Genomic DNA, 26219 nt, shown 5'->3' on the forward strand with positions numbered 1-26219 from the left:
CAAGAGAAGTAGGCACGTTATAATGACTGCCACCAGAGAGACATTGCACAATTCTTCAAGCTCTTCTATAAAATTAAAAAAAATGTAAATAAAAAATGTGAAATATAATATGATGAGCCTGGACTACAAAGGGATTGCATTTCCTTCAGAATTTGAAACCGCTTTATTTCATTTTACATAATAGTCACTACTAGCAAGCTGCTCATCAAGACCTCGACAATCTGAATGGTTTTCAAAGGGAGATTGTTGGTCACTGAATTGAATTTTAAGAAAGAACAAAATGATACGTCAGTATTATTCCCACACAGTATGTCTGATTCAAAACAACACGTACGAAAAATATAGGTTGTGATCTTATAGGGAATGTATTATTCGTTTTTGTTTTTTTAATTTTATTGTCCTCCCCTACAAATGATGGGTCAGTCGACTCCCTCTGCCCGCGAGCTGTTTTTGTACACTCTGCTACAGAACAGTTTTGTGTCGCGCGGGCCTTAAATTAGTAGCTTTTTCTACATTATTTTCAAAAGATGCTCGCTCACGGAATCAAAACAATCAAACGAAGAACAAGAATTCTCAAGAAACTCTTGCCTCTAATCAAACTCGGATAGAATTCAAATCAAGAAACTTCCACGTAGTTTGAAGGGTGTATTTGTGATTTTATTTCACTACTATCGCTCTCGATCGTTTACAAGACCAAGCTCGCGCCAGTCTGATGAATTCGCCGAACCAGGACGAAGATGATGTGCCCGTTAAAGACCCGGTGAAATACGGCGAGCTGGTCATATTGGGGTGAGTAACAGTAGGCTAGACGGATAAATAGTAGTTGATCGAAACTGAGCAAATAGTCGTGGTAGCGCGATTCGGTTACTATTATATTCGTGTACTACGAAAACAATTGAAAGGATGACGGTGTGAGTCGATTTGAGTTCGATTGGTTTTGTTCTACACAGACAAACGTTATCCTTTATTGCTATACAGAAAATGTAAGCTTATTTATATTTCGCAACAAATTTGCCCCACACAATTGTGGGGAAATTATTGTGAAGTTGCTATAGAACGAGCGCTAAGTATAGTAACGTTGCAGTAACTTTGTAACACTGGGGACTGATTTGATACATTGTTACTTTGTAACAGCGCCAGAATATAATTGTTATAATAAGTTGTCTGCCACATCATCATAAGCCCACACTGAAATGAGTAAGGAGGATGTAGGCTTTTTTCTTCAATAAAGATCTGAGTCGGTGTAAAATCAGCACTCGATTGCTCAGGCTGAAAATACCTATGATGTCATACTATTCTGGAGCTGTGATGATCGCAGAAAGTGGGACACTGGATGAAACCAAACCACCCAGTAAAACACAGCCGAGCATATCCCACCACAATTGATGTGTGTGTGTGTATATATAGCCTACGTTTGTGGTTCACTTAGGGAATTAATCAACAACCACACGCAGGCCTATTGGAGCATTCACAAATGGTGCCTGCATGTTGGCTAACATATTTTCCCCACACATACCAGACAGGATGTGCTTAAGAGAGACAGACATTCAGCATTTCCACCTCTGCCCAGTCTATAGTCCTGAGGATCTTTGGCTTAACTACGTTCCCATGCACTCTCTCATTCTCAAACTTCTGTTGTGCTTCAAGAGCATCATGCATACAAGCCTGTGATGCAGTGACTCCATGACACCACTCTTCCTCTCTCCACCCCTCCTGAACTAGACTACGGCGCAATCATAAGGTGAATTCACCAATTTGTAAGTCGCTCTGGATAAGAGCGTCTGCCAAATGACTTAAATGTAAATGTAAATGTAATCCCAAATCAACCCCTAGCCCTGATCTGGGCACAGATATGAATATATTGGATATATATGAGCTATATAGTTATTATAGCTAGCCTACCTCTTGTCTGGAATGTTTTGGCATGTTGCATGTACCTCCAATACACAAGTAACAATGCATAAGGGTAGGGGCTAATGGTTTATCCACAGTCTTGTGTTAACACTCCCGGCTCTGAACATTACTATGCTTCTCCCTACTAAAGACCGGGGTTCATCCTCCATTTTCACACTTGACTGTCTCCCCCTCTTGTTCCAGTACTGTCTCAATAACATGCAAAAAATATGCAAGAAGAGTGGAATTCTGACTGACACCTCAAGTGTAGTAATAGTAATGTGTTCGCAGTAGAGATCGACCGATTATGGGTTTTTTAATACCAATACCAATTTTTGGAGGACCAGAAAAGACCGATACCAATTAATTTGTCTATATATATATATATATAATATATATATATATATAAGACATTGTAATAATGCCAATTACAACAATACTGAATGAACACTTATTTTAACTTAATATAATGCATCAATAAAATCAATTTAGCCTCAAATAAATAATGAAACATGTTCAATTTGGTTTAAATAAAGCAAAAACAAAGTATTGGAGAAAAAAGTAAAAGTGCAATATGTGCCATGTATAAAAGCTCATCAATATTCCCAGGTAATAAGTTTTAGGTTGTAGTTATTATAGGAATTATTTGACTATTTCTCTCTATACAATTTGTATTTCATATGCCTTTGACTATTGGATGTTCTTACAGGCACTATAGTATTGCCATTGTAACAGTATAGCTTCCGTCCCCCTCCTCGCCCCTACCTGGGCTTGAACCAGGAACACATAGACAAAAGCCACACTCGAAGCATCATTACCCATCGCTCCACAAAAGCCGCGGCCCTTGCAGAGCAAGGGGAATAACTACTCCAAATCTAAAAGCGAGTGACGTTTGAAACAGTATGAGCGCACACCCAGCTAACTAGCTAGCCATTTCACATCAGTTACACCAGCCTAATCTCAGGAGTTGATAGGCTTGAAGTCATAAACAGCTCAATGCTTGAAGCATTGTGAAGAGCTGCTGGCAAAACGCACAAAAGTGCTGTTTGAATGAATGCGTATGAGCTTGCTGCGGCCTACTATCGCTCAGACTGCTCTATCAAATATCAAATCATAGACTTAATTATAACATAATAACACACAGAAATACGAGCCTTAGGTCATTAATATGGTCGAATCTGGAAACTATCATTTCGAAAACAAAACGTTTATTCTTTTAGTGAAATATGGAACCGTTCCGTATTTTATCTAACGGGTGGCATCCATAAGTATAAATATTCCTGTTACATTGCACAACCTTCAATGTTATGTCATAATGACGTAAAATTCTGGCAAATTAGTTCGCAACGAGCCAGGCGGCCCAAACTGTTGCATATACCCTGACTCTGCGTGCAATGAACGCAAGAGAAGTGACACAATTTCAGTCGTGCAACGATTGTGTTTTTTTGCAAATGCGCTTTTGTTAAATCATCCCCCGTTTGGCGAAGTTGGCTGTCTTTGTTAGGAAGAAATATTCTCTGTTAGGCAGGCAATATTAACTAAATATGCAGGTTTAAAAATATATACTTGTGTATTGATTTTAAGAAAGGCATTGATGTTTATGTTTAGGTACACATTGGCGCAATGACAGTCCTTTTTCGCGAATGCGCACTGCATCTATTATATGCAACGCAGGACGGCGCTAAACTAGTAATATCATCAACTATGTGTAGTTAACTAGTGATTATGATTGATTGTTTTTTATAAGATAAGTTTTAATGCTAGCTAGCAACTTACCTTTGCTTCTTACTGCATTTGTGTAACAGGCAGGCTCCTCGTGGAGTGCAATGTAAGGCAGGTGGTTAGAGCGTTGGACTGGATAACCGTAAGGTTGCAAGATTGAATCCCCGAGCTGACAAGGTTAAAATCTGTCGTTCTGCCCCTGAACAAGGCAGTTATCCCACTGTTCCTAGGCCGTCATTGAAAATAAGAATGTGTTCTTAACTGACTTGCCTAGTTAAATAAAGGTGTTAAAAATATTTAACCAATTTGCCAAATCTGTGTCCAAAAATACTGATTTGTTATGAAAACTTGAAATCGGCCCTAATTAATCGTCCATTCCGATATCGGTCGACCTCTAGTTAGCAGTATGGTCAAACCTCCACCCAGCCCTCGTGGCTATGCTGTCCGTATGCTGCTGACCATCATGGGCATCGTCAGGCTGCACTTGAATACTGATTAGCTGCATTCTCCCCCCTGTAGCTAAAGGACATACAGTGGCAGAGACAACAGCCATGCGTGACACTACAAAACACGCAGTCCTCTGCAGAAATGCTTTTAGTATCTCCCTCTTTCCTTTGTAATTATACTGTAATGATTTAGTCATTACATGAAATCTTGTTCACACACAGACCCAATGATTTTCTAGGAAATGCTGAATGTTCTTCCCAGTTCTCTAGCTGCAGTATAACATTGAGGAAATCTTGAGAGAACCCTCTCCTCATCGCTATCAGACGTGTATATTTTGACTATAACTAGCCTATGTTAGTTTTGGGCTGGTAACAGAAAGGTTGCTGGATCGAATCCCAGAGCTAACAAGGTAAAAATCTTGTTGTTCTTCCCCTGAGCAAGGCAGTTAACCCACTGTTCCCCTGAGCAAGGCAGTTAACCCACTGTTCCCCTGAGCAAGGCAGTTAACCCACTGTTCCCCTGAGCAAGGCAGTTAACCCACTGTTCCCCTGAGCAAGGCAGTTAACCCACTGTTCCCCTGAGCAAGGCAGTTAACCCACTGTTCCCCTGAGCAAGGCAGTTAACCCACTGTTCCCCTGAGCAAGGCAGTTAACCCACTGTTCCCCTGAGCAAGGCAGTTAACCCACTGTTCCCCTGAGCAAGGCAGTTAACCCACTGTTCCCCTGAGCAAGGCAGTTAACCCACTGTTCCCCTGAGCAAGGCAGTTAACCCACTGTTCCCCTGAGCAAGGCAGTTAACCCACTGTTCCCCGGGCACCGATGACGTGGATGTCGATTAAGGCAGCCCCATGTCCCGCTCTGATTTAGAAGGGTTGGGTTAAATGCGGAAGACCCATTTTCAGTTGAATGCATTCAGTTGTACAACTGACTGGGTATCCCCCTTTCCCTTTTATGCTGCGATGGCATGATTTGCCAGATCCACCTTAACCATCAAATGTTCTGCAGGCTCGGTCGGTCGGTATCTCAGTGCAGGGCATGTGATGTGATTGTTCTGCAGTGAGTCCCTGTCTGCTATCGGTCATTCATTATCTTAGTTAGGCTAGGCTGAGTGGGCTCTCTGGTTCTGTGTGCTAGCCAGGGCCCGGCTCTGCAGCTCACCCCTGCCCTTCTCTCTCACGCCCACTTCTCCTTCTCTACTTTCTATCTTTCTCTGTCTTACTCCTCCACCAGTGCTGTTTGCTGACTCTGAGAGAAGCAGTCCTTAATGGCACTTCTGCCCTCCACAAAAATAAGGCTGGTGTCAGGGGGCAGAGGAAGTGAATATTTCATACTGCATACAGCTGTTGGACCATGTCAACCTCTTTCCTATTGTGATTATGTCCTCATAAAACATTGTGATTTGATGCTATTGGCCCCTATTTTAATAGCGCCAAATCGCAGCTACAACTGGATGAATCATGATGAAAGATAATGTTGTTGAAAGCCTGGGCAGAGGAGAAGTGCAGGCAAACATTTCCTAATATACCTTTCTGGTGGAGATTCAGCATGGAACAGGTGTGTCTCGCGCACATGATGCAGCAAAGTGGCTGTCAACTAATAAGGAACGAGCGGTCATACCCTAGTGAATTAGGTTATAACTCATGGGCTGGATAAGCAAGTCTACAGTCTTCAGAACTGGATAATAATTACGTTGCCTCATCCTCGTTCTATCTCTCATAAAGCTGTGATTGAGAATAGCCTATCACTAGGCGTATAGACTCCAACATGTGTAGTTGTTCTTTTTGCAAGAAGAGACTTTAGGACAACGCCTTCTTAGGCAATTAGAATGTTTGGGAAATAAGCTACTGTTTGTAACTTTAACTTGCCTTAAAGCTTTTGTGATAGGCCTAGTAGGAGGACAGGTTATTGGCCGTTTGGTTTTTGACCTCGCGTGGAGGGATTTTTCCGCCCCTGCGTGGGCCACTTCTTTCATTAATAAGCTTGAACTTGTCATTCAATTTTTCTCTAGGCTATTGATAATGTTTGTTCTCTCTCATTATTAGTCCCCTGGCTACCTTAAATCTGTAGGCTATTCAAACAACGGTTTGAGGTGGAACTCCGTTAGATTAATATATTGTTTGATCAGGAGAGAAACCATGCATGTGTAAAACGATGAAAGCCCAAAGTCCTATTCCATATCGAATGGAGAGACGAGGGAATATGGCCTACGTTTTTTTGAAACAGCTAGACAAACAAATACTGAACAAAAATATAAACACAACATATCAACTGTTGATCCCATGTTTCATGAGCTGAAATAAAAGATACCGGAAATGTTCTATACTCACAAAAAAATGCTTATTTCTCTCAAATTTGTGCACAAATTTGTTTACATCCCTGTTAGTGAGAATTTGTCCTTCACCAAGATAATCCTGACAGGTGTGGCATATCAAAAAGCTGATTAAACCTGATTAATAAACACAGGTGCACCGTGTGCTGGGGAAAATAAGTAATGTTGACTGCAGGACTGCCCTTTTGTTGGGAAAAATTCATTCTGAGTGACTGGCCTGGCTCGCCCCAGTGGCTGGGCCTGTCTCGCCCCAGTGGCTGGGCCTGTCTCGCCCCAGTGGCTGGGCCTGTCTCGCCCCAGTGGCTGGGCCTGTCTCGCCCCAGTGGCTGGGCCTGTCTCGCCCCAGTGGCTGGGCCTGTCTCGCCCCAGTGGCTGGGCCTGTCTCGCCCCAGTGGCTGGGCCTGGCGCGCCCCAGTGGCTGGGCCTGGCGCGCCCCAGTGGCTGGGCCTGGCGCGCCCCAGTGGCTGGGCCTGTCTCGCCCCAGTGGCTGGGCCTGTCTCGCCCCAGTGGCTGGGCCTGTCTCGCCCCAGTGGCTGGGCCTGGCGCGCCCCAGTGGCTGGGCCTGGCGCGCCCCAGTGGCTGGGCCTGTCTCGCCCCAGTGGCTGGGCCTGTCTCGCCCCAGTGGCTGGGCCTGTCTCGCCCCAGTGGCTGGGCCTGTCTCGCCCCAGTGGCTGGGCCTGGCGCGCCCCAGTGGCTGGGCCTGGCGCGCCCCAGTGGCTGGGCCTGGCGCGCCCCAGTGGCTGGGCCTGTCTCGCCCCAGTGGCTGGGCCTGGCGCGCCCCAGTGGCTGGGCCTGGCGCGCCCCAGTGGCTGGGCCTGGCGCGCCCCAGTGGCTGGGCCTGGCGCGCCCCAGTGGCTGGGCCTGGCTCGCCCCAGTGGCTGGGCCTGTCTCGCCCCAGTGGCTGGGCCTGTCTCGCCCCAGTGGCTGGGCCTGTCTCGCCCCAGTGGCTGGGCCTGTCTCGCCCCAGTGGCTGGGCCTGTCTCGCCCCAGTGGCTGGGCCTGGCGCGCCCCAGTGGCTGGGCCTGGCGCGCCCCAGTGGCTGGGCCTGGCGCGCCCCAGTGGCTGGGCCTGGCGCGCCCCAGTGGCTGGGCCTGTCTCGCCCTGTTGATCCCAAGTGGCTGGGCCTGTCTCGCCCCAGTGGCTGGGCCTGGCGCGCCCCAGTGGCTGGGCCTGGCGCGCCCAGTGGCTGGGCCTGTCTCGCCCCAGTGGCTGGGCCTGTCTCGCCCCAGTGGCTGGGCCTGGCGCGCCCCAGTGGCTGGGCCTGGCGCGCCCCAGTGGCTGGGCCTGGCGCGCCCCAGTGGCTGGGCCTGGCTCGCCCCAGTGGCTGGGCCTGTCTCGCCCCAGTGGCTGGGCCTGTCTCGCCCCAGTGGCTGGGCCTGTCTCGCCCCAGTGGCTGGGCCTGGCGCGCCCCAGTGGCTGGGCCTGGCGCGCCCCAGTGGCTGGGCCTGTCTCGCCCCAGTGGCTGGGCCTGTCTCGCCCCAGTGGCTGGGCCTGTCTCGCCCCAGTGGCTGGGCCTGTCTCGCCCCAGTGGCTGGGCCTGTCTCGCCCAGTGGCTGGGCCTGGCGCGCCCCAGTGGCTGGGCCTGGCGCGCCCCAGTGGCTGGGCCTGGCGCGCCCCAGTGGCTGGGCCTGGCGCGCCCCAGTGGCTGGGCCTGGCGCGCCCCAGTGGCTGGGCCTGGCGCGCCCCAGTGGCTGGGCCTGGCGCGCCCCAGTGGCTGGGCCTGGCTCGCCCCAGTGGCTGGGCCTGTCTCGCCCCAGTGGCTGGGCCTGTCTCGCCCCAGTGGCTGGGCCTGGCGCGCCCCAGTGGCTGGGCCTGGCGCGCCCCAGTGGCTGGGCCTGGCGCGCCCCAGTGGCTGGGCCTGTCTCGCCCCAGTGGCTGGGCCTGTCTCGCCCCAGTGGCTGGGCCTGGCGCGCCCCAGTGGCTGGGCCTGGCGCGCCCCAGTGGCTGGGCCTGGCTCGCCCCAGTGGCTGGGCCTGGCTCGCCCCAGTGGCTGGGCCTGGCTCGCCCCAGTGGCTGGGCCTGGCTCGCCCCAGTGGCTGGGCCTGGCTCGCCCCAGTGGCTGGGCCTGGCTCGCCCCAGTGGCTGGGCCTGGCTCGCCCCAGTGGCTGGGCCTGGCGCGCCCCAGTGGCTGGGCCTGGCTCGCCCCAGTGGCTGAGCGTATGCCCTCCCAGGCCCACCCATGACTGCTCCCCTGCCCAGTCATGAGTAATCCACAGATTACCGTAATTTCCGGACTATAAACCGCTACTTTATTCCCAGGCTTTGAACCTCGCGGTTTATACAATGACGCGGCTAATTTATGGATTTTTCCCGCTTTCAAAAAAACTGAGCACCGTCACATAATGCCGTGTTTCGTTAAAGCCTATTTATTTTTGTTACAAGCCATGTTTCGTTTAAAGTTAATTTGTTTCAATGTACCGGTAGGCACCTGCGGTTTATAGACATGTGCGGCTTATTTATGTACAAAATACATATTTTGTAATAATTCAGTGGGTGCGGTTTATATTCATGTGCGCTTAATAGTCCAGAAATTATGGTAAGGCCTAATGAATTTATTTAAATTGACTGATTTCCTTCTATGTACTGTAACTCAGTAAAATCTTTGAAATTGTTGCATTTTTTAAATTAATAGGTGTAGGCTTTAGTGTGTGTGAGTTTTCTGGCTGGACATTTTGCGCCTCTTTGGTGGAATTCTCCGCTCTGTCTAGACTACATTCCTCTCTTGCGTTCTGTAGGCCTATATAACACAGGCTATAGCAAATGGAAAGGAATAGGCAGATTACTCTGAATGTCACACGTGTGCTGCCCTGCCGTCCACTGGCCAACTCTATTCTTTTCTGCGCAGCGCCAGTCAAGTTCAAATAGGCAAACCATCGCCTGTCACATTACGATGTCGTCACCATTGACCATAGCTGTCAGTCATTGTTGATCGCCAAATCCTACTGTTTTGCCTGGCCAGTTCTGGTCCATCTGCGTCCCACATCTCGGTCCTTTCATCACTTTCTGTATCCCTCTCTTCCTGACCTCTGCCCTGCTCTCTCCCTCATGTTTACCCCCTTTCTCTCTGCCCTCTCTCCCTGTATTTATCTGCCCTGTCTTTCTTTCTGGTCTACCTCTCCTCAATGCCCTCTTTCTCCTTACACCCCCCCTCCCTCCTGCCTGTTCAGCTCTGTCCTGATGTGACACAGGGTCATTGTACAGGTAGCAGTGGGTTCCCTTCAGATCTCCTCTCCTTAGATCTCTTGACCGGGCCTCACTACTGCACTCTGTTCCACCACTGTGGAAAGGGAAATATCTTGGCTTGTCTGGTCTGGACTAACATTGTGAAAGGGAAAGATCTTGGCTTAGGTCTCGTTTAGAACTGTGGAATGATGCTGATCGTCCAGGAAGAGCAGCTGCAGCTTGGCATAGTGAGGCATAGCTTTGTTAAAAGAGTAGAGCGAGGGCTGGGAGGAAGGAGGAAGGACTAGAGAGAGAGAGGAGAGGAATAATTTGATTTGAAAGCAGGGTTGATGTCCCCTCAAAGGGCTCTGTGTCCACTGGGCATCATCTGAATAGTGTTTAATAGGTACCATGCCCAGCTGATTAGCTGAAAGAAGGCCTCACCATGAACTCTTAGCGTGACAGTGCAGTTCTTCTCAGTTGCCCAGCAAGCTAGAGACGAGACAAGAAAGAGTTTAGGTTTGAACAATCAGCTGAGATGACCACACAGTTCCACTTAGGCTAACGCTTACTCATTCTTTCTCTTTTTCTCTTCCGTGTCTCTCGCTGTCTCTTTCGATGCTGACACACACTAACAAAGATATATCACACACACACACACACACACACACAGAGAGAGAGAGAAAAGTGCCCAGAGGAGAGGTTAAGAAGGAGTTGAACCTACAAGTATTCAGAGCACCATATTAATTCAACCATTGTTATTCAGGCATTTGCTGAATACAGTTTAATTGGTGTTTCAGTGTAAAGATCGTTCGCCCAGTAAGCACGCTATTCTGAGGTTTCAAGTGGCCTGTCAGTGAATCGGACTCAAGTGGTACTTATCCGTATCTATGAGCGGGTATGTCATGTCTTATTATGTCTGTTCCTGTCCTTTCTCTTCACTCTGTCTCTCTCTGCTGGTCTTATTAGGTTACCTTCTCTTTCTCTCCTTCTCCAGCTGTTCCTCATCTCCCCTAACTACCTCGTTCACCCTTTCCCCACCTGTTCCCTTTTTTCCCCTCTGATTAGGTCTCTATTTCTCTCTCTGTTCCTGCTACTTTCGGTGTCAGATTCTCGTTTGTGTTTCTCATGCCAGAAGCAAGCTATCGTCTCGTTTGCTTCCTCCTTGTCCTATCCTGTCGGAGTCTGCCTGGCAGGTGCATCCTGTACACTACTAACTGTCTTTCGTTTGCACTATGTCCAGTTCATCTGATGCTACGTGTGATCAGGTACCACTGTTCCTCTATGACCCGCGCCAACCCAGAGCGACCTGCAGCCTGTCGCCGCTACCCAGCTATTCTCCTCTGCTGCTAAGAAGGGGACTCTCTTGCTATTCATCAGAGGGACTTTATGTTTCATTTGTCGCCCTCTCTGCGGGTAGTCTATTGTGCCATTGTCAACGTCTGAAGAGGATCTATGTCTTTCCTGTTTTCTCATTAAAGAACTCTGTTTCTGTTAAACCGCTTTTGGGTCCTCACTCAAGTGCATAACAGAAGAATCTGACCAGAAATGGACCCAGCGACTCCGGATCCTTTTCACTCAGCCGTCGAGATCCAGGGAGCGATGCTAGGCAGACACGAGGAGGAATTGTCTGCTGCTCGACATGCCGTTGAGACCCTGGCCGCCCAAGTCTCCGACCTCACAAGACAGATTCACCATCTCCACCTCGATCCACCGCCCACTTCCAGGGTTTCCGAGTCTCCGGAGCCCAGAATCAATAACCCGCCGTGTTACTCTGGGGAGCCCACTGAATGCCGCTCATTCCTCACTCAGTGTGATGTGGTGTTTTCTCTCCAGCCCAACACTTACTCCAGGAGCACAGCTCGCATCGCCTACGTCATTTCTCTCCTTACCGGACGGGCGCGTGAGTGGGGCACGGCAATCTGGGAGGCGAGGGCTGAGTGTATTAACCAGTATCAGGACTTTAAGGAGGAGATGATACGGGTTTTTGACCGTTCTGTTTTTGGGGAGGAGGCTTCCAGGGTCCTGTCTTCCCTATGTCAAGGGAATCGATCCATAACGGATTATTCTATTGAGTTTCGCACTCTCGCTGCCTCTAGTGACTGGAACGAGCCGGCTTTGCTCGCTCGTTTTCTGGAGGGTCTCCTCGCCGAGGTTAAGGATGAGATTATCTCCCGGGAGGTTCCTTCCAGCATGGACTCCTTGATAGCACTCGCTATTCGCATAGAGCGACGGTTTGATCTTCGTCGCCGAGCTCGTGGAAAGGAGCTCGCGTTCTCCGTTGCCCCCCTCCGCATCACTGCCACCTGCCGCATCACTGCCACCTTCCTCCACCGGCTCGGGTTCTGAGCCTATGCAGCTGGGGGGTATCCGCATCTCGGCTAAGGAGAAGGAACGGAGAATCACCAACCGCCTCTGTCTCTACTGCGGCTCCGCTGGTCATTTTGTCACTTCATGCCCAGTAAAAGCCAGAGCTCATCAGTAAGAGGAGGGCTACTGGTGAGCGCAACTACTCAGGTCTCTCCTTCAAGATCCTGCACTACCTTTCCGGTCCATCTCCGCTGGACCGGTTCATCAGCTTCCTGCAGTGCCTTGATAGACTCTGGGGCAGAGGGCTGTTTTATGGACGAGACCTGGGCTCGGGAACATGACATTCCTCTCAGACAGTTAAGGGATCCCACGGCCTTGTTTGCTTTAGATGGTAGTTCTCTCCCCAAGATTCAGCGTGAAACGCTACCTTTAACCCTCACTGTCTCTGGTAATCATAGCGAAACCATTTCTTTTTTAATTTTTCGTTCACCTTTTACACCTGTTGTTTTGGGCCATCCCTGGCTAGTTCGCCATAACCCTTCTATTAATTGGTCTAGTAATACTATCCTATCCTGGAACGTCTCTTGTCATGTGACCTGTTTAATGTCTGCTATTCCTCCTGTTTCCTCTGTCTCTTCTTCACAGGAGGAGCCTGGTGATTTGACAGGGGTGCCGGAGGAGTATCACGATCTGCGCACGGTGTTCAGTCGTTCCAAGGCAACTTCTCTTACTCCACACCGGTCGTATGACTGTAGTATTGATCTCCTTCCGGGAACTACTCCCCCCCGGGGTAGACTATACTCTCTGTCGGCTCCCGAACGTAAGGCTCTCGAGGATTATTTGTCTGTATCGCTCGACGCCGGTACCATAGTCTCCTCCTCCTCTCCCGCCGGAGCGGGGTTTTTTTTTGTTCAGAAGAAGGACGGGTCCCTGCGCCCCTGCGTAGATTATCGAGGGCTGAATGACATAACAGTTAAGAATCGTTATCCGCTTCCTCTTATGTCTTCAGCCTTCGAGATCCTGCAGGGAGCCAGGTTTTTCACCAAGTTGGACCTTCGTAACGCTTACCATCTCGTGCGCATCAGGGAGGGGGACGAGTGGAAGACGCCGTTTAACACTCCGTTAGGGCACTTTGAATACCGGGTTCTTCCTTTCGGCCTCGTTAACGCTCAAGCTGTCTTTCAGGCACTAGTTAACGACGTCCTGAGAGACATGCTGAACATTTTTGTTTTCGTTTACATGGACGATATCCTGATTTTTTTCACCGTCTCTCCCGATTCATGTTCAGCACGTTCGACGTGTCCTCCAGCGCCTTTTAGAGAACTGTCTTTATGTGAAGGCTGAGAAGTGCACTTTTCATGCCTCCTCTGTCCCTTTTCTCGGTTCCGTTATTTCCGCTGAGGGCATTAAGATGGATCCCGCTAAGGTCCAGGCTGTCATTGATTGGCCCGTTCCTAAGTCACGCGTCGAGCTGCAGCGCTTTCTTGGCTTCGCGAATTTCTATCGTCGTTTCATCCGTAATTTCGGTCAGGTGGCAGCTCCCCTCACAGCCCTTACTTCTGTCAAGACGTGCTTTAAGTGGTCCGTTTCCGCCCAGGGAGCTTTTGATCTTCTCAAGAATCGTTTTACATCCGCACCTATTCTTGTTACACCTGACATCTCTAGACAGTTCGTTGTTGAGGTTGACGCGTCAGAGGTGGGCGTGGGAGCCATTCTTTCTCAGCGCTCCCTCTCTGACGGCAAGGTCCACCCTTGCGCGTTTTTTCTCATCGCTTATCGCCGTCGGAACGTAACTATGATGTTGGAAATCGCGAACTGCTCACCATCCGCTTAGCCCTAGGCGAATGGCGACAGTGGTTGGAGGGGGCGACCGTTCCTTTTGTCGTTTGGACTGACCATAGGAACCTTGAGTACATCCGTTCAGCCAAACGACTTAATGCGCGTCAGGCTCGTTGGGCTCTGTTTTTCGCTCGTTTCGAGTTCGTTATTTCTTATCGTCCGGGCTCTAAGAACACCAAGCCTGATGCTTTATCTCGTCTCTTCAGTTCTTCTGAAGTCTCCACCGACCCCGAGGGGATTCTCCCTGAGGGGCGTGTTGTCGGGTTGACTGTCTGGGGAATTGAGAGGCAGGTAAAGCAAGCACTCACTCACACTCCGTCGCCGCGAGCTTGCCCTAGGAACCTTCTGTTCGTTCCCGTTCCTACTCGCCTGGCCGTTCTTCAGTGGGCCCACTCTGCCAAGTTAGCCGGCCACCCCGGCGTTCGGGGTACGCTTGCTTCCATCCGCCAGCGTTTCTGGTGGCCCACTCGGGAACGTGACACGCGTCGTTTTGTCGCTGCTTGTTCGGTCTGCGCGCAGACTAAATCCGGGAACTCTCCTCCTGCCGGCCGTCTCAGACCGCTTCCCATTCCCTCTCGACCGTGGTCTCACATCGCCTTAGATTTTATCACCGGACTGCCTTCGTCAGCGGGGAAGACAGTTATTCTTACGGTTGTCGATAGGTTCTCTAAGGCGGCTCATTTCATTCCTCTCGCTAAGCTCCCTTCTGCTAAGGAGACGGCACAGATCATCATCGAGAATGTTTTCAGAATTCATGGCCTTCCGTCAGACGTCGTTTCGGACAGAGGCCCGCAGTTCACGTCTCAATTTTGGAGGGAGTTTTGCCGTTTGATTGGGGCTTCCGTCAGTCTCTCGTCCAGCTTCCATCCCCAGTCTAACGGTCAAGCCGAACGGGCCAATCAGACTGTTGGTCGCATCTTACGCAGTCTTTCTTTTCGTAACCCTGCGTCTTGGTCAGAACAGCTCCGCGACCGGCTCTGCGACCGGTCTATCTCCTTTTCAGAGTAGCCTCAGGTACCAACCTCCGCTGTTCTCAGCCCGCCGAGTCCTGCGTCCCCTCCGCTCAGGCTTTTGTCCAGCGTTGTGAGCGCACCTGGAAGGGGGTCAGGTCGGCACTTTGCCGTTATAGGGCGCAGACTGTGAGAGCCGCTAATAAGCGTAGAACCAAGAGTCCTAGATATTGTTGCGGTCAGAGAGTATGGCTCTCCACTCAGAACCTTCCCCTTAAGACAGCTTCTCGCAAGTTGACCCCGCGGTTCATTGGTCCGTTCCGTATTTCTCAAGTCATTAATCCTGTCGCAGTGCGACTTCTTCTCCCGCGATATCTTCGTCGCGTCCACCCGGTCTTCCATGTCTCCTGTGTTAAGCCCGTTCTTCGCGCCCCCCGCTCGTCCCCCCCCCCCCAATCCTTGTCGAGGGCGCACCTATCTACAGGGTCCGTAAGATTTTGGACATGCGTTCTCGGGGCCGTGGTCATCAGTACCTAGTGGATTGGGAGGGGTACGGTCCTGAGGAGAGGAGTTGGGTTCCCTCTCGGGACGTGCTGGACCGTTCGCTGATCGATGATTTCCTCCGTTGCCGCCAGGTTTCCTCCTCGAGTGCGCCAGGAGGCGCTCGGTGAGTGGGGGGTACTGTCATGTCTTATTATGTCTGTTCCTGTCCTTTCTCTTCACTCTGTCTCTCTCTGCTGGTCTTATTAGGTTACCTTCTCTTTCTCTCCTTCTCCAGCTGTTCCTCATCTGCCCTAACTACCTCGTTCACCCTTTCCCCACCTGTTCCCTTTTTTCCCTCTGATTAGGTCTCTATTTCTCTCTCTGTTCCTGCTACTTTCGGTGTCAGATTCTCGTTTGTGTTTCTCATGCCAGAAGCAGCAAGCTATCGTCTCGTTTGCTTCCTCCTTGTCCTATCCTGTCGGAGTCTGCCTGGCAGGTGCATCCTGTACACTACTAACTGTCTTTCGTTTGCACTGTGTCCAGTTCATCTGATGCTACGTGTGATCAGGTACCACCATTCCTCTATGACCCGCGCCAACCCAGAGCGACCTGCAGCCTGTCGCCGCTACCCAGCTATTCTCCTCTGCTGCTAAGAAGGGGACTCTCTTGCTATTCATCAGAGGGACTTTATGTTTCATTTGTCGCCCTCTCTGCGGGTAGTCTATTGTGCCATTGTCAACGTCTGAAGAGGATCTATGCCTTTCCTGTTTTCTCATTAAAGAACTCTGTTTCTGTTAAACCGCTTTTGGGTCTTCACTCAAGTGCATAACAGGGTAGTTGTACATTAGTTGACTGTGAGGAATGAGTGGTGGAGGTGATAGGCCAGCATTTATAAAAGGGATGTTTCATTCTGTAGCAAAGTAGGCCCACAGAAACCAACACCGACGGGAGACTGTCAATTTGGAAGAGCCAAATGATCAGCATGGATTTGCGATATCTCCAAAGATCAAATGAGGTGAATAGGTCGACCGATTAATCGGAATGGCCGATTAATTAGGGCCAATTTCAAGTTTTCATAACAATCAGAAATCTGTATTTTTGGGCCGATTATTGAAAAATATATATATTTTTATACCTTTTATTTAACTAGGCAAGTCAGTTAAGAACACATCTAACCATTGCACTCCACGAGTAGCCTGCCTGTTACGCGAAAGCAGTAGAAGCCAAGGTAAATTGCTAGCTAGCATTAAACTTATCTTATAAAAAACAATCAATCATAATCACTAGTTATAACTACTAATCCAGTTTAGCAGGCAATATTAACCAGGTGAAATTGTGTCATTTCTCTTGCGTTCATTGCACGCAGAGTCAGGGTTTATGCAACAGTTTGGGCAGCCTGACTCATTGCGAACTAATTTGCCAGTATTTTACGTAATTATGACATACATTGAAGGTTGTGCAATATAACAAGAATATTTAGACTTCGGGATGTTTCCCGTTAGATAAAATACCGAACGGTTCCGTATTTCACTGAAATAATAAACGTTGTTTTCGAAATGATAGTTTCCGGATTCGATCATATTAATGACCAAAGGCTCGTATTTCTGCATGTTATTATGTTATAATTAAGTCTGATTTGATAGAGCAGTCTGACTGAGCAGCAGCAGGCCCGTAATCATTCATTCAAACAGCACTTTCGTGTGTTTTGCCAGCAGCTCTTTGCAAGCACAGCGCTGTTTATGACTTCAAGCCTATCAGCCTAATGGCTGGTGTAACCAATGTGAAATGGCTAGCTAGTTAGCTGGGTGTGCGCTAATACTGTTTCAAACGTCACTCGCTTTTAGATTTGGAGTAGTTATCCCCCTTGCGCTGCATCGCTGTGGAGCGATGGGTAACAATGCTTCGAGTGTGACTGTTGTCGATGTGTTTCTGGTTCGAGCGCAGGTAGGGGCGAGGAGGGGGACGGAAGCTAAACTGTTACACTGGCAATACTATAGTGCCTATAAGAACATCCAATAGTCAAAGGTATATGAAATACATATGGTATAGAGAGAAATAGTCCTATAAATACCATATTAACTACAACCTAAAACCTCTTACCTTGGAATATTGAAGTCTCATGTTAAAAGGAACCACCAACTTTCATATGTTCTCATGTTCTGAGGAACTTAAACTTTAGCATTTTTACATGGCACATTTTTACATGGCACATATTACTTTCTTCTCCAACACTTTGTTTTTGCATTATTTAAACCAAATTGAACGTTTCATTATTTATTTGAGGCTAAATAGATTTTATTGATGTTTTATATTAAGTTAAAATAAGTGTTAATTCAGTATTGTTGTAATTGTCATTATTACAAATTTAAAGAATCGGCCAGTATCGGCTTTTTTGGTCCTCCAATAATCGGTTTTGGCGTTGAAAAATCCTAAATCGGTCGACCTCTACTACATGGCGTATTCTCTTTCTTATTTATTTATTTTCAGATGTTGTTATTTAAAGCGGGCAGACCTGCATCAAGGAATTCAGTTACTGTTCGATTGAACGAGTGGGCAAAATTATTGACCTAAGTGACTTTGAGCATGGTATGATCGTCGGTGGTTTCAGTATGTCAGAAACAAAACATCGAGTCAGTGGCAGTCCTGTGGACAAAAACTGTTTGTTTATTAGAGGTCGAAGGAGAATATCAAGCCAAAAACAGGCAAATAACGGCATAGTAGTGGTGTGCAGAATGTCATCTCGGAATGTACAACTGATCAGTCCTTGTCACAGATGGGCTATTGCAGCAGAGGATCTATCAGCTACAAACAACAAGAAGTGGCTCCAGTGTGCACACCATCACCAACTCTGGACAACTGAGGAGTGGAAACACATTGCCCGGTCCGACGAATCCCGGTTCCTGTTGCGTCATGCTGATGGCTGAGTCAGGATTTGGCGTGAGCAGCATCGGTCCATGGCCCCATCCTGCCTGGTGTCAACAGTACAGGCTGATGGCAGTGGTGTACTGGTGTGGGAATGTTTTCCTGGCATGTGCGTGTTAGGTCCCTTGATACCAATTGAGCAAGCTTTCCATGCCCTGAAGAATTCAGGCTGTTCTGGAGGCAAAGGGGTGGGGTTTGACCAAGTACTAGATGGGTGTAGCAAATAAACTGGCCACTGAGTGTATATTCCTGTTGTACCTGTGGGCTGCCACTCAAAATTTTCATTTTTTATTTTTTTTAAATGCATAGATCCAAAGTAATGATCATATTACATAGTTTAGTTACAAAACATTTAGCATGTAATTTATTTAATGAATTGAATGTTATGTGTTTGCGTTCTCTAGGTACAATGGCTCTCTGCCCAGTGGGGACAGGGGGAGGAGGAAGAGCCGCTTTGCTCTGTACCGGAGGACCAAGGCCAACGGAGTCAAACCCAGCACTGTTCACATCCTCAACACACCACACGACAGCAAGGTGTGTGCGTGAGAACGTGATGTTGCCGTAGTCTTCCTATAGTGGGAAATGCTGTCCTCATGGTAGGACTACAGTAACGGACTGTGTGTGAGAGGATATTGCAGCAATATGAGGATGTAAAGGTCTACCCTAATCTCTCCTCTCCTGTGGTGGTGGTGTTGTTGTGATTGCAGGCAGTCCACAGCAGGGGGCAGCACAGCATCTCCTTCACTCTGTCCCGCAACCAGACAGTGGTGGTGGAGTACTGCCACGACAACGACACTGACATGTTTCAGGTAAACACCACAGCAATGCTTTTTTTTCTCCTTCGGCTAAACACAAAAATAATGCCTGCCTGCTTATCTAGGTAATACGGAGTTCTTTGTCTTCCAAAAACAGGAAGAACAGAAAGAGGACTGAACACCCAGGTGTTGCTACCACTTTTTCCCTTTTTGGACGCTTTTGCTGTGTGTGTATACACCCTCCTCCAGAGTTTAACGGCTGCTTTATTTTGGCTCACATGCTGGGAATACTCTCCACCGCGTGTGTGTGTGTGTGTGTGTGTGTGTGTGTGTGTGACACTGAAATAACAATTCAATCAGCCAATCCCACACCAAACCACTACTGTATTGTATGAGTAAGAACCACACCAGCAACCTTCCACAACAGCTGGGGGACGGGATGAATATTCAGATGAAATAGATGTCTGGTGGCCAGCTTAGAACAGGACCCCGGATACATTCAAAGCACGGAGAGCATTGTAGAACTATGAAATGTATCTTAAGTGGGTTATCACAGGTGGTTAATTTACCGTGAGTAACTGCACACAGCCTGAAATGAAATGTAGCCAGATGTTACTGCTATTTGTGTGTGAACGATGATACAATCGTGGCAAGTAATAAGCACAGCAGGATCCCTCAAGTCCTGGCCTAATTAACAAGCTAAAGAAAAGCTCAAATCATCACCATCACATCCATCTATAAACCAAATCATGGCCTGACATAAATATGACTTTAAAGGGAGCAAAGGACCTTAAAAATGATATTCCCATTGAACCCTGTTCTGAACACAAGACCGATCCCATGTAATGTTTGTCTCTCTCACTCGTTTCCCCTGCAGATTGGGCGCTCCACAGAGTGTCCAATAGACTTTGTCGTGACGGACACATCAGGAGAGGGGAAGGAGTGCGAGGACCCCTCAGTGGCCCCCAGCACCATCTCCCGCTTCGCCTGCAGGGTGGTGTGTGAACGCAACCCCCCCTACACTGCACGCATCTACGCCGCTGGCTTTGACTCCTCCAAAAACATCTTTCTAGGGGTGAGTGTGTAGCAGGGGCTCTGAAGAGAGATCAAATGGAGAGCTCTAAATGGATGTCCGTTGAAGAGTCACACTTCATTAGGCACAAACGGAAGACAACAGTGTGTCCTTATAGGACATGTTCAGGTAGTACCCACTAGAGGTCGACCGATTTAATTAGGGCCGAGTTCAAGTTTTCAATCGGAAATCGGTATTTTTGGATGCCGATTTAAAAAAATAATAATAAAAAAAAAAACATGTAACAAATAAATATATATATTTATTATTATTATTTTTACAACTTTATTTAACAAGGCAAGTCGGTTAAGAACAAATTCTTATTTTCAATGACGGCCTAGGAACGGTGGGGTAACTGCCTTGTTCAGGGGCAGAACGACAGATTTTCATCTTGTCAGCTCAGGGATTCAATCTTGCAACCTTTCGGTTACTGACCCAACGCTCTAACCACCTGCCTCACGAGGAGCCTGTCTGTTACGCGAATGCAGTAAGAAGCCAAGGTAAGTTGCTAGCTAGCATTAACTTATCTTATAAAAAAACAATCAATCATAATCACTAGTTATAACTACACATGGTTGATGATTTTACTAGTTTATCTAGCATGTCCTGCCTTTGCATATAATCGATGCGGTGCGCATTCGTGAAAAAGGACTGTCGTAGCTCCAACGTGTACCTAACCATAAACAAATGTTAGTAGGCAATATTAACCAGGTGAAATTGTGTCACTTCTCTTGCGTTCATTGCATGCAGAGTCAGGGTATATGCAACAGTTTGGGCCGCCTGGCTTATTGCGAACTAATTTGCCCGAATCGTACGTAATTATGTCATAACATTGAAGGTTGTGCAATGTAACAAGAATATTTAGACTTATGGATGCCACCCATTAGATAAAATACAGAACAGTTCCGTATTTCACTGAAATAATAAACGTTTTGTTTTCGAAATGATAGTTTCCAGATTCGACCATATTAATGACCTAAGGCTCGTATTTCTGTGTGTTATTATGTTATAATTAAGTCTATGATTTGATAGAGCAGTCTGACTGAGCGGGGTAGACACCAGCATGCTCATAAGCATTCATTCACACAGCACTTTCCTGCATTTTGCCAGCAGCTCTTCGCAATTCTTCTAGCATTGTGCTGTTTTTGACTTCAAACCTATCAACTCCCGAGATTAGGCTGGTGCAACCGATGTGAAATGGCTAGCTAGCGGGGTGTGCGCTAATAGCATTTCAAATGTCACACGCTCTGAGACTTGGAGTAGCTGTTCCCCTTGCTCTGCATGGGTAACGCTGTTTTGAGGGTGGCTGTCGATGTGTTCCTGTGTTACTAAAGTGCCTATAAGAACATCCAATAGTCAAAGGTATATGAAATGCAAATCGTATAGAGAGAAATAGTCCTATAATTCCTATAATAATTACAACCTAAAACTTCTTACCTGGGAATATTGAAGACTCATGTTAAAAAGAACCACCAGCTTTCATATGTTCTCAGGTTCTGAGCAAGGAACTTAAACGTTAGCTTTTTTACATAGCACATATTGCACTTTTACTTCTCCAACACTTTGTTTTTGCATTATTTAAACCAAATTGAACATGTTTCATTATTTATTTGAGGCTAAATTTATTTTATTGATGTATTATATTAAGTTAAAATAAGTGTTCATTCAGTATTATTGTAATTGGGATTACAATTTATTTATTTTTAATTTAAAAAAACACGTCCGATTAATCAGTATCGGCTTATTTTGGTCCTCCAATAAATCAGTATCGGAGTTGAAAAATCATATTTGGTCGACCTCTAGTACCCACCTACATTTTCTCCCATTGGGTGGCTACTAAAAACAACCAATCCTAGACGTGAGTAACCAAGCTTCGGTTCTTTCTTGGTTTTCTTATTCTATTTCATCTTCTTCATCACCTCCTCCTCTTCCAGGAGAAAGCCACTAAGTGGAAGAACCCGGACGGCCACATGGATGGCTTAACCACCAACGGGGTGCTGGTGATGCACCCTGAGGGTTTCCCTGAGGACAACAGACAGGGCCTGTGGAGGGAGATTTCTGTTTGTGGGGACGTCTACGCCCTCCGAGAGACACGCTCTGGACCCAGCCGAGGCAAACTGGTCAGTACCATAGGCTACAAGAGGCACAACCAGGGCACCCTATTCCCTATTGGCCCTTGTCAAAAGTAGTGCACTATATAGGGAATACACACCTGTATGTATTTGTGACGTTTCATTTTCTCAGATTTTGTTCTTTGTGTGTATTAGTCTGATGTGTGTGTGTGTGTGTCTCCTGGCCTGTAGGCGGAGGGAGAAAGCAGTGCCTTGCGGGATGGTTCTCTGGTGGACCTGTGTGGAGCCACACTGCTGTGGCGTACTGGGGAGGGCCTGCTCCACGCTCCCACCCTCCGCCACCTGGAGGCACTGCGACAGGAGCTCAACGCTGCCCGGCCACAGTGTCCTGTAGGCCTCAGTACTCTGGCATTCCCTAGCCTGCCACGCAGCCACAGGTGGGTAGCTTCAACACAGTGACCGACAAGGAGCTACACCACAAGGAGGTAGTATACATGAGTTGCCCCTATCTACTTGGACAGTGGTCGGGGAAAATTCAACATGCCTCGATTACAACTGTTTTTATCCCTTGTAGTCTATTTAAAAGCTATTTTACAATGCAACTACTACCAACAAAATAAATGGTGCTTTGAGTTTGAGGTAAAACTTAAAACCTAGTAGTTTTCCTTTTCTCCCCAGTCTGGAGGAGCGCCAGCCCTGGGTTTACCTCACCTGCGGACACGTGCACGGCCGCCACGACTGGGGCCAGCGCCCCGAGCGCCGGGAGGCGAGAGGAGGAGAGGGGGAAGGAGGGATCTCCAAAGTCCGCCGGGAGTGCCCTCTATGCAGGAGCGTGGGGCCCTACGTACCCCTGTGGCTGGGGTGTGAGCCCGCCGTGTACGTAGATGCTGGAGCACCTACGTACGCGTTTGTACCCTGCGGCCACGTGTGTTCAGAGAGGACAGCCAAGTACTGGGCGGATACCCCGCTGCCCCATGGGACCCACGCCTTCCGTCCCACCTGTCCCTTCTGCTCTGCCCCTCTCAGCAGCACCCCACAGGGCTGGACACGCCTCATCTTCCAGGGCCCCATCGACTAGTCAGGGCCTCCACGGATGCATTCCACAACTACTACGCAACAGTGGAACCAACAAAGTCACTAAACCAAAGGCCCAATCCTAACTTGAGATAATTGTGTATAACTAATATGAATATTTCTTCAATTTACACTACATCCATGGTGATGTTAGACAAGTGTGTGTACCTCAAACATTTGTGTAATAATGTGTTAACGTCATTTAAGGATCTGTGCTGTAGTTTGCATTAGGCACATTTCTCTCAAGTTAAGATTTGGCCATAACAGAATCTCCCTTCAAAAGCAATAAGAACACCACTATAGCGAAGCATAGTTTTTAGATAACCTAGTTTTTTGGCTAGTCATCCATGTCTCCAATTCTGTCTCTCTTCAGACATGGCTGAATGTTGTCTGCAGCTCAAGGGCTAAACCTGAGGTGTGTTGAAGTCACTGGATGTTCATGATTGCTGGTTTCCTGACAAAATCATCTCAGCCCAATTTTGAACCAATAATGTAATGATGCTACTTCAGCGTTTGAGTGAAAATTCCCTTTGACATATATGAATTATCTGGAAAACTTAACATTGTAATATTTTGCGACGCGGATCAACCCCACAGTACCAGTAACTTATTATCCAGTTGCAAATATAAGTGATGTTGGTGAACATTCTGCAGTTTGACCACACCTCAGGTTTGTGACCAAACAGACAGACAGGGTCTGTGTCATGAGACATAGCAGAAAGTTCAGAAAGCAACCTCATAAGACATTTTTTTTCAAAGAAAATATAACTATTTTATAAAAATGGGGGGTGTTTGGGGTGGGATGGGTTGGGATTTCATTTAGATGTTGAGTGTTAAGATACAACTATTTTTCTATATTGAGTATTTAGTTAAATGTGTTTTCTGTAAGTGTATGACGTATTATGTGTGTTCGATGAAACGAGGAGAGTGAGAAAAAATTTCCAACACTGTGTCACACACGTTACACGCCCATAAACAATTGCCCAGACAATGAATGTAGCCAAATACTCAGGCTATACTAGCTTAGCCTGCCCAGGTGCTTGTATTGAATTGCTCTATATTATGCTACTACTATTTTTTTATCTGAACGTTGTGATATACAGTACCAGTTGACACATGCAGATTCATTCAAGGGTTTTTCTTAATATTTTACTATTTTCTACATTGTAGAATAATAGTGAAGACATCAACTATGAAATAACACATATGGAGTCATGTAGTAACCAAAAAACTGTATTTTATATTTGAGATTCTTCAAAGTAGCCACCCTTTGCCTTGATGATAGCTTTGCCCATTCTTGGCATTCTCTCAACCAGCTTCACCTGGAATGCTTTTCCAAAAGTCTTGAAGCAGTTCCCACATGCTGAGCACTTGTTGGTTGCTTTTCCAGGTGACTACCTCATGAAGCTGGTTGAGAGAATGCCAAGCGTGTGCAAAGCTGTCATCAAGGCAAAGTGGCTACTTTGAAGAATCTCAAATATAAAATATGTTGATTTGTTTAACACTTTTTTTGGTTACTACATGATTCCATGTGTTATTTCATAGTTTTGATGCCTTCACATTTATTCTACGATGTAGAAAATAGTAAAAATAAAGAAAACCCCTGGAATGAGTAGGTGTGTCCAAACTTTTGACTGTTACTGTAGCTTGAAAATGTCCAATTGTTGCAGGAAGATGAACACATTACACCCACATGTGTAACATGAACATACACTCACGTCTTGCACTGTGAATTGCCAAGCCTTGCATTTGTGCTTAATTGTGCACAGTGTGGCATGTTAATTATACAGCCCTAAATGCCTCAAATGAAAAGAAATGTCAGCAAAAATGAGCAGTCCAACACAAATCTACAATTTAAACATTTTCCATATAAGATATATACACGCCTACTCAAGCTTCTACTCAGGGGCCAGAGAGCAATATTTCTTATTCTGGAGGGTGCAACATTACAGAACGTTCAGATAGAAATGTTTGGAGTAGAACTGAGAATGTCTCTATTTTACATTTCTATGCCCCAGATGCATTAACTACTTCAGGTTTACAGCCGTTAGGCCTCTACACAGTGCCATGCTGTATTTCATATAATGGGTAATGTTACCAATGGGTAAATATAAAACCACTTCAGGATGTCTTCCAAGTCCCCAGTTCAGTTAGAAGAGCAACCTTATCTTCCTCAGTACCAGAGTTTTCACCAAACCAATTGTCTATTAGCTCAGGTTTAGAATACTCAGTTTGCCCCGAGGGTAGCACAGGACACTGAGCTACAGTAAGCTTGTAGTAAAATATTTTAGATGGTCATTCATTTCATGGCCGCATTTAAGGAGTTGCATCGTTACAGAACATTCGGATAAGAATGTTTTTTTAGAACCAACATGATTTTCTCTCATGGAGAATATTGAGTCTAAAGTCAATTTCAATCTGAAACATTCTGTAACATTGTTACATTGTTACCTCTTAATAGGCCCCACCCAGCTAGCACATAATGTTCGGTGAACCATTTGTTTCTGAGTGCGTTGTTGTCCTATAGTTATTTTGCATGCAACCTCCTGGGAATGGTGCAGGATAGTTGCTTTGCTTTGGAACATTCTCAGCACATTTAAGGAACTTGACAAAAAAACTTTGTTAAAGTAATGAAATGGCAAGAAAATAATCTGTGTCCTAATAGTTCTAATATGGTTACATGTAATTTCAATTTTAGTAATGCTCTAGGAACATTCTCCAACTTTTTTGACATCAAATAGTTCAGAGAGCGTTAAGAAACAACGCTCTTCTGTGGGAAATGTGGTGCTTCAGCATAACGTTTCCTAATTGTTCTATTTAAAGGCATGTTCTCAAATTGTTCCAAGAATGTTAAGAACTTTCCATAAAAAACAAAAAACGTTTAGCATTTTAGGCTAAAACATTTACATTCTCTTTACAGCACCAACAAAACTCTTATCCTCTATCTTGTTAGTGTGTTCAGGGGTGTTGGCTGCGCCCACTGATTGGCCACACCTGATCTTAATGAGTGCTTGTTTCCTTTTAAATGGGGTCTGTTTGAATAGACTAAAATTAAAGGCTTTGTATGCGTAAAAAAATATGGCATGCTAGCTCCATCCTGGTGGTGCAGTGGACTAATTCCACGGATACACAACAGAAAATGATAGGTTTGAATCTCACTGATGTTGTGTCACAACAAAAAGTTTGCATG

At 46.9% G+C, this 26219-nt stretch overlaps 1 protein-coding gene across 2 annotated transcripts; it reads left to right on the forward strand.

Moving 5' to 3' along the window:
- Positions 1-468: 468 nt before the first annotated feature.
- Positions 469-23814, forward strand: LOC135505697 (E3 ubiquitin-protein ligase pellino homolog 2-like). Of its 2 annotated transcripts, none has more exons than XM_064924743.1 (7): positions 469-789; positions 18461-18590; positions 18764-18865; positions 19689-19886; positions 21818-22003; positions 22187-22392; positions 22616-23814. In XM_064924743.1, the coding sequence occupies exons 1-7, from the start codon at positions 713-715 to the stop codon at positions 23031-23033; spliced, it is 1317 nt and encodes a 438-aa protein (XP_064780815.1). In that variant the 5' UTR covers positions 469-712; the 3' UTR covers positions 23034-23814. The 2 variants fall into 2 exon arrangements, with proteins under 2 accessions (XP_064780815.1, XP_064780816.1); XM_064924744.1 differs by having other exon boundaries at positions 22634-23814.
- The last annotated feature ends 2405 nt before the right edge of the window (positions 23815-26219 follow it).

This window comes from Oncorhynchus masou, chromosome 19 (genome assembly GCF_036934945.1).
Source record: "Oncorhynchus masou masou isolate Uvic2021 chromosome 19, UVic_Omas_1.1, whole genome shotgun sequence".
NCBI lineage: Eukaryota > Metazoa > Chordata > Actinopteri > Salmoniformes > Salmonidae > Oncorhynchus > Oncorhynchus masou.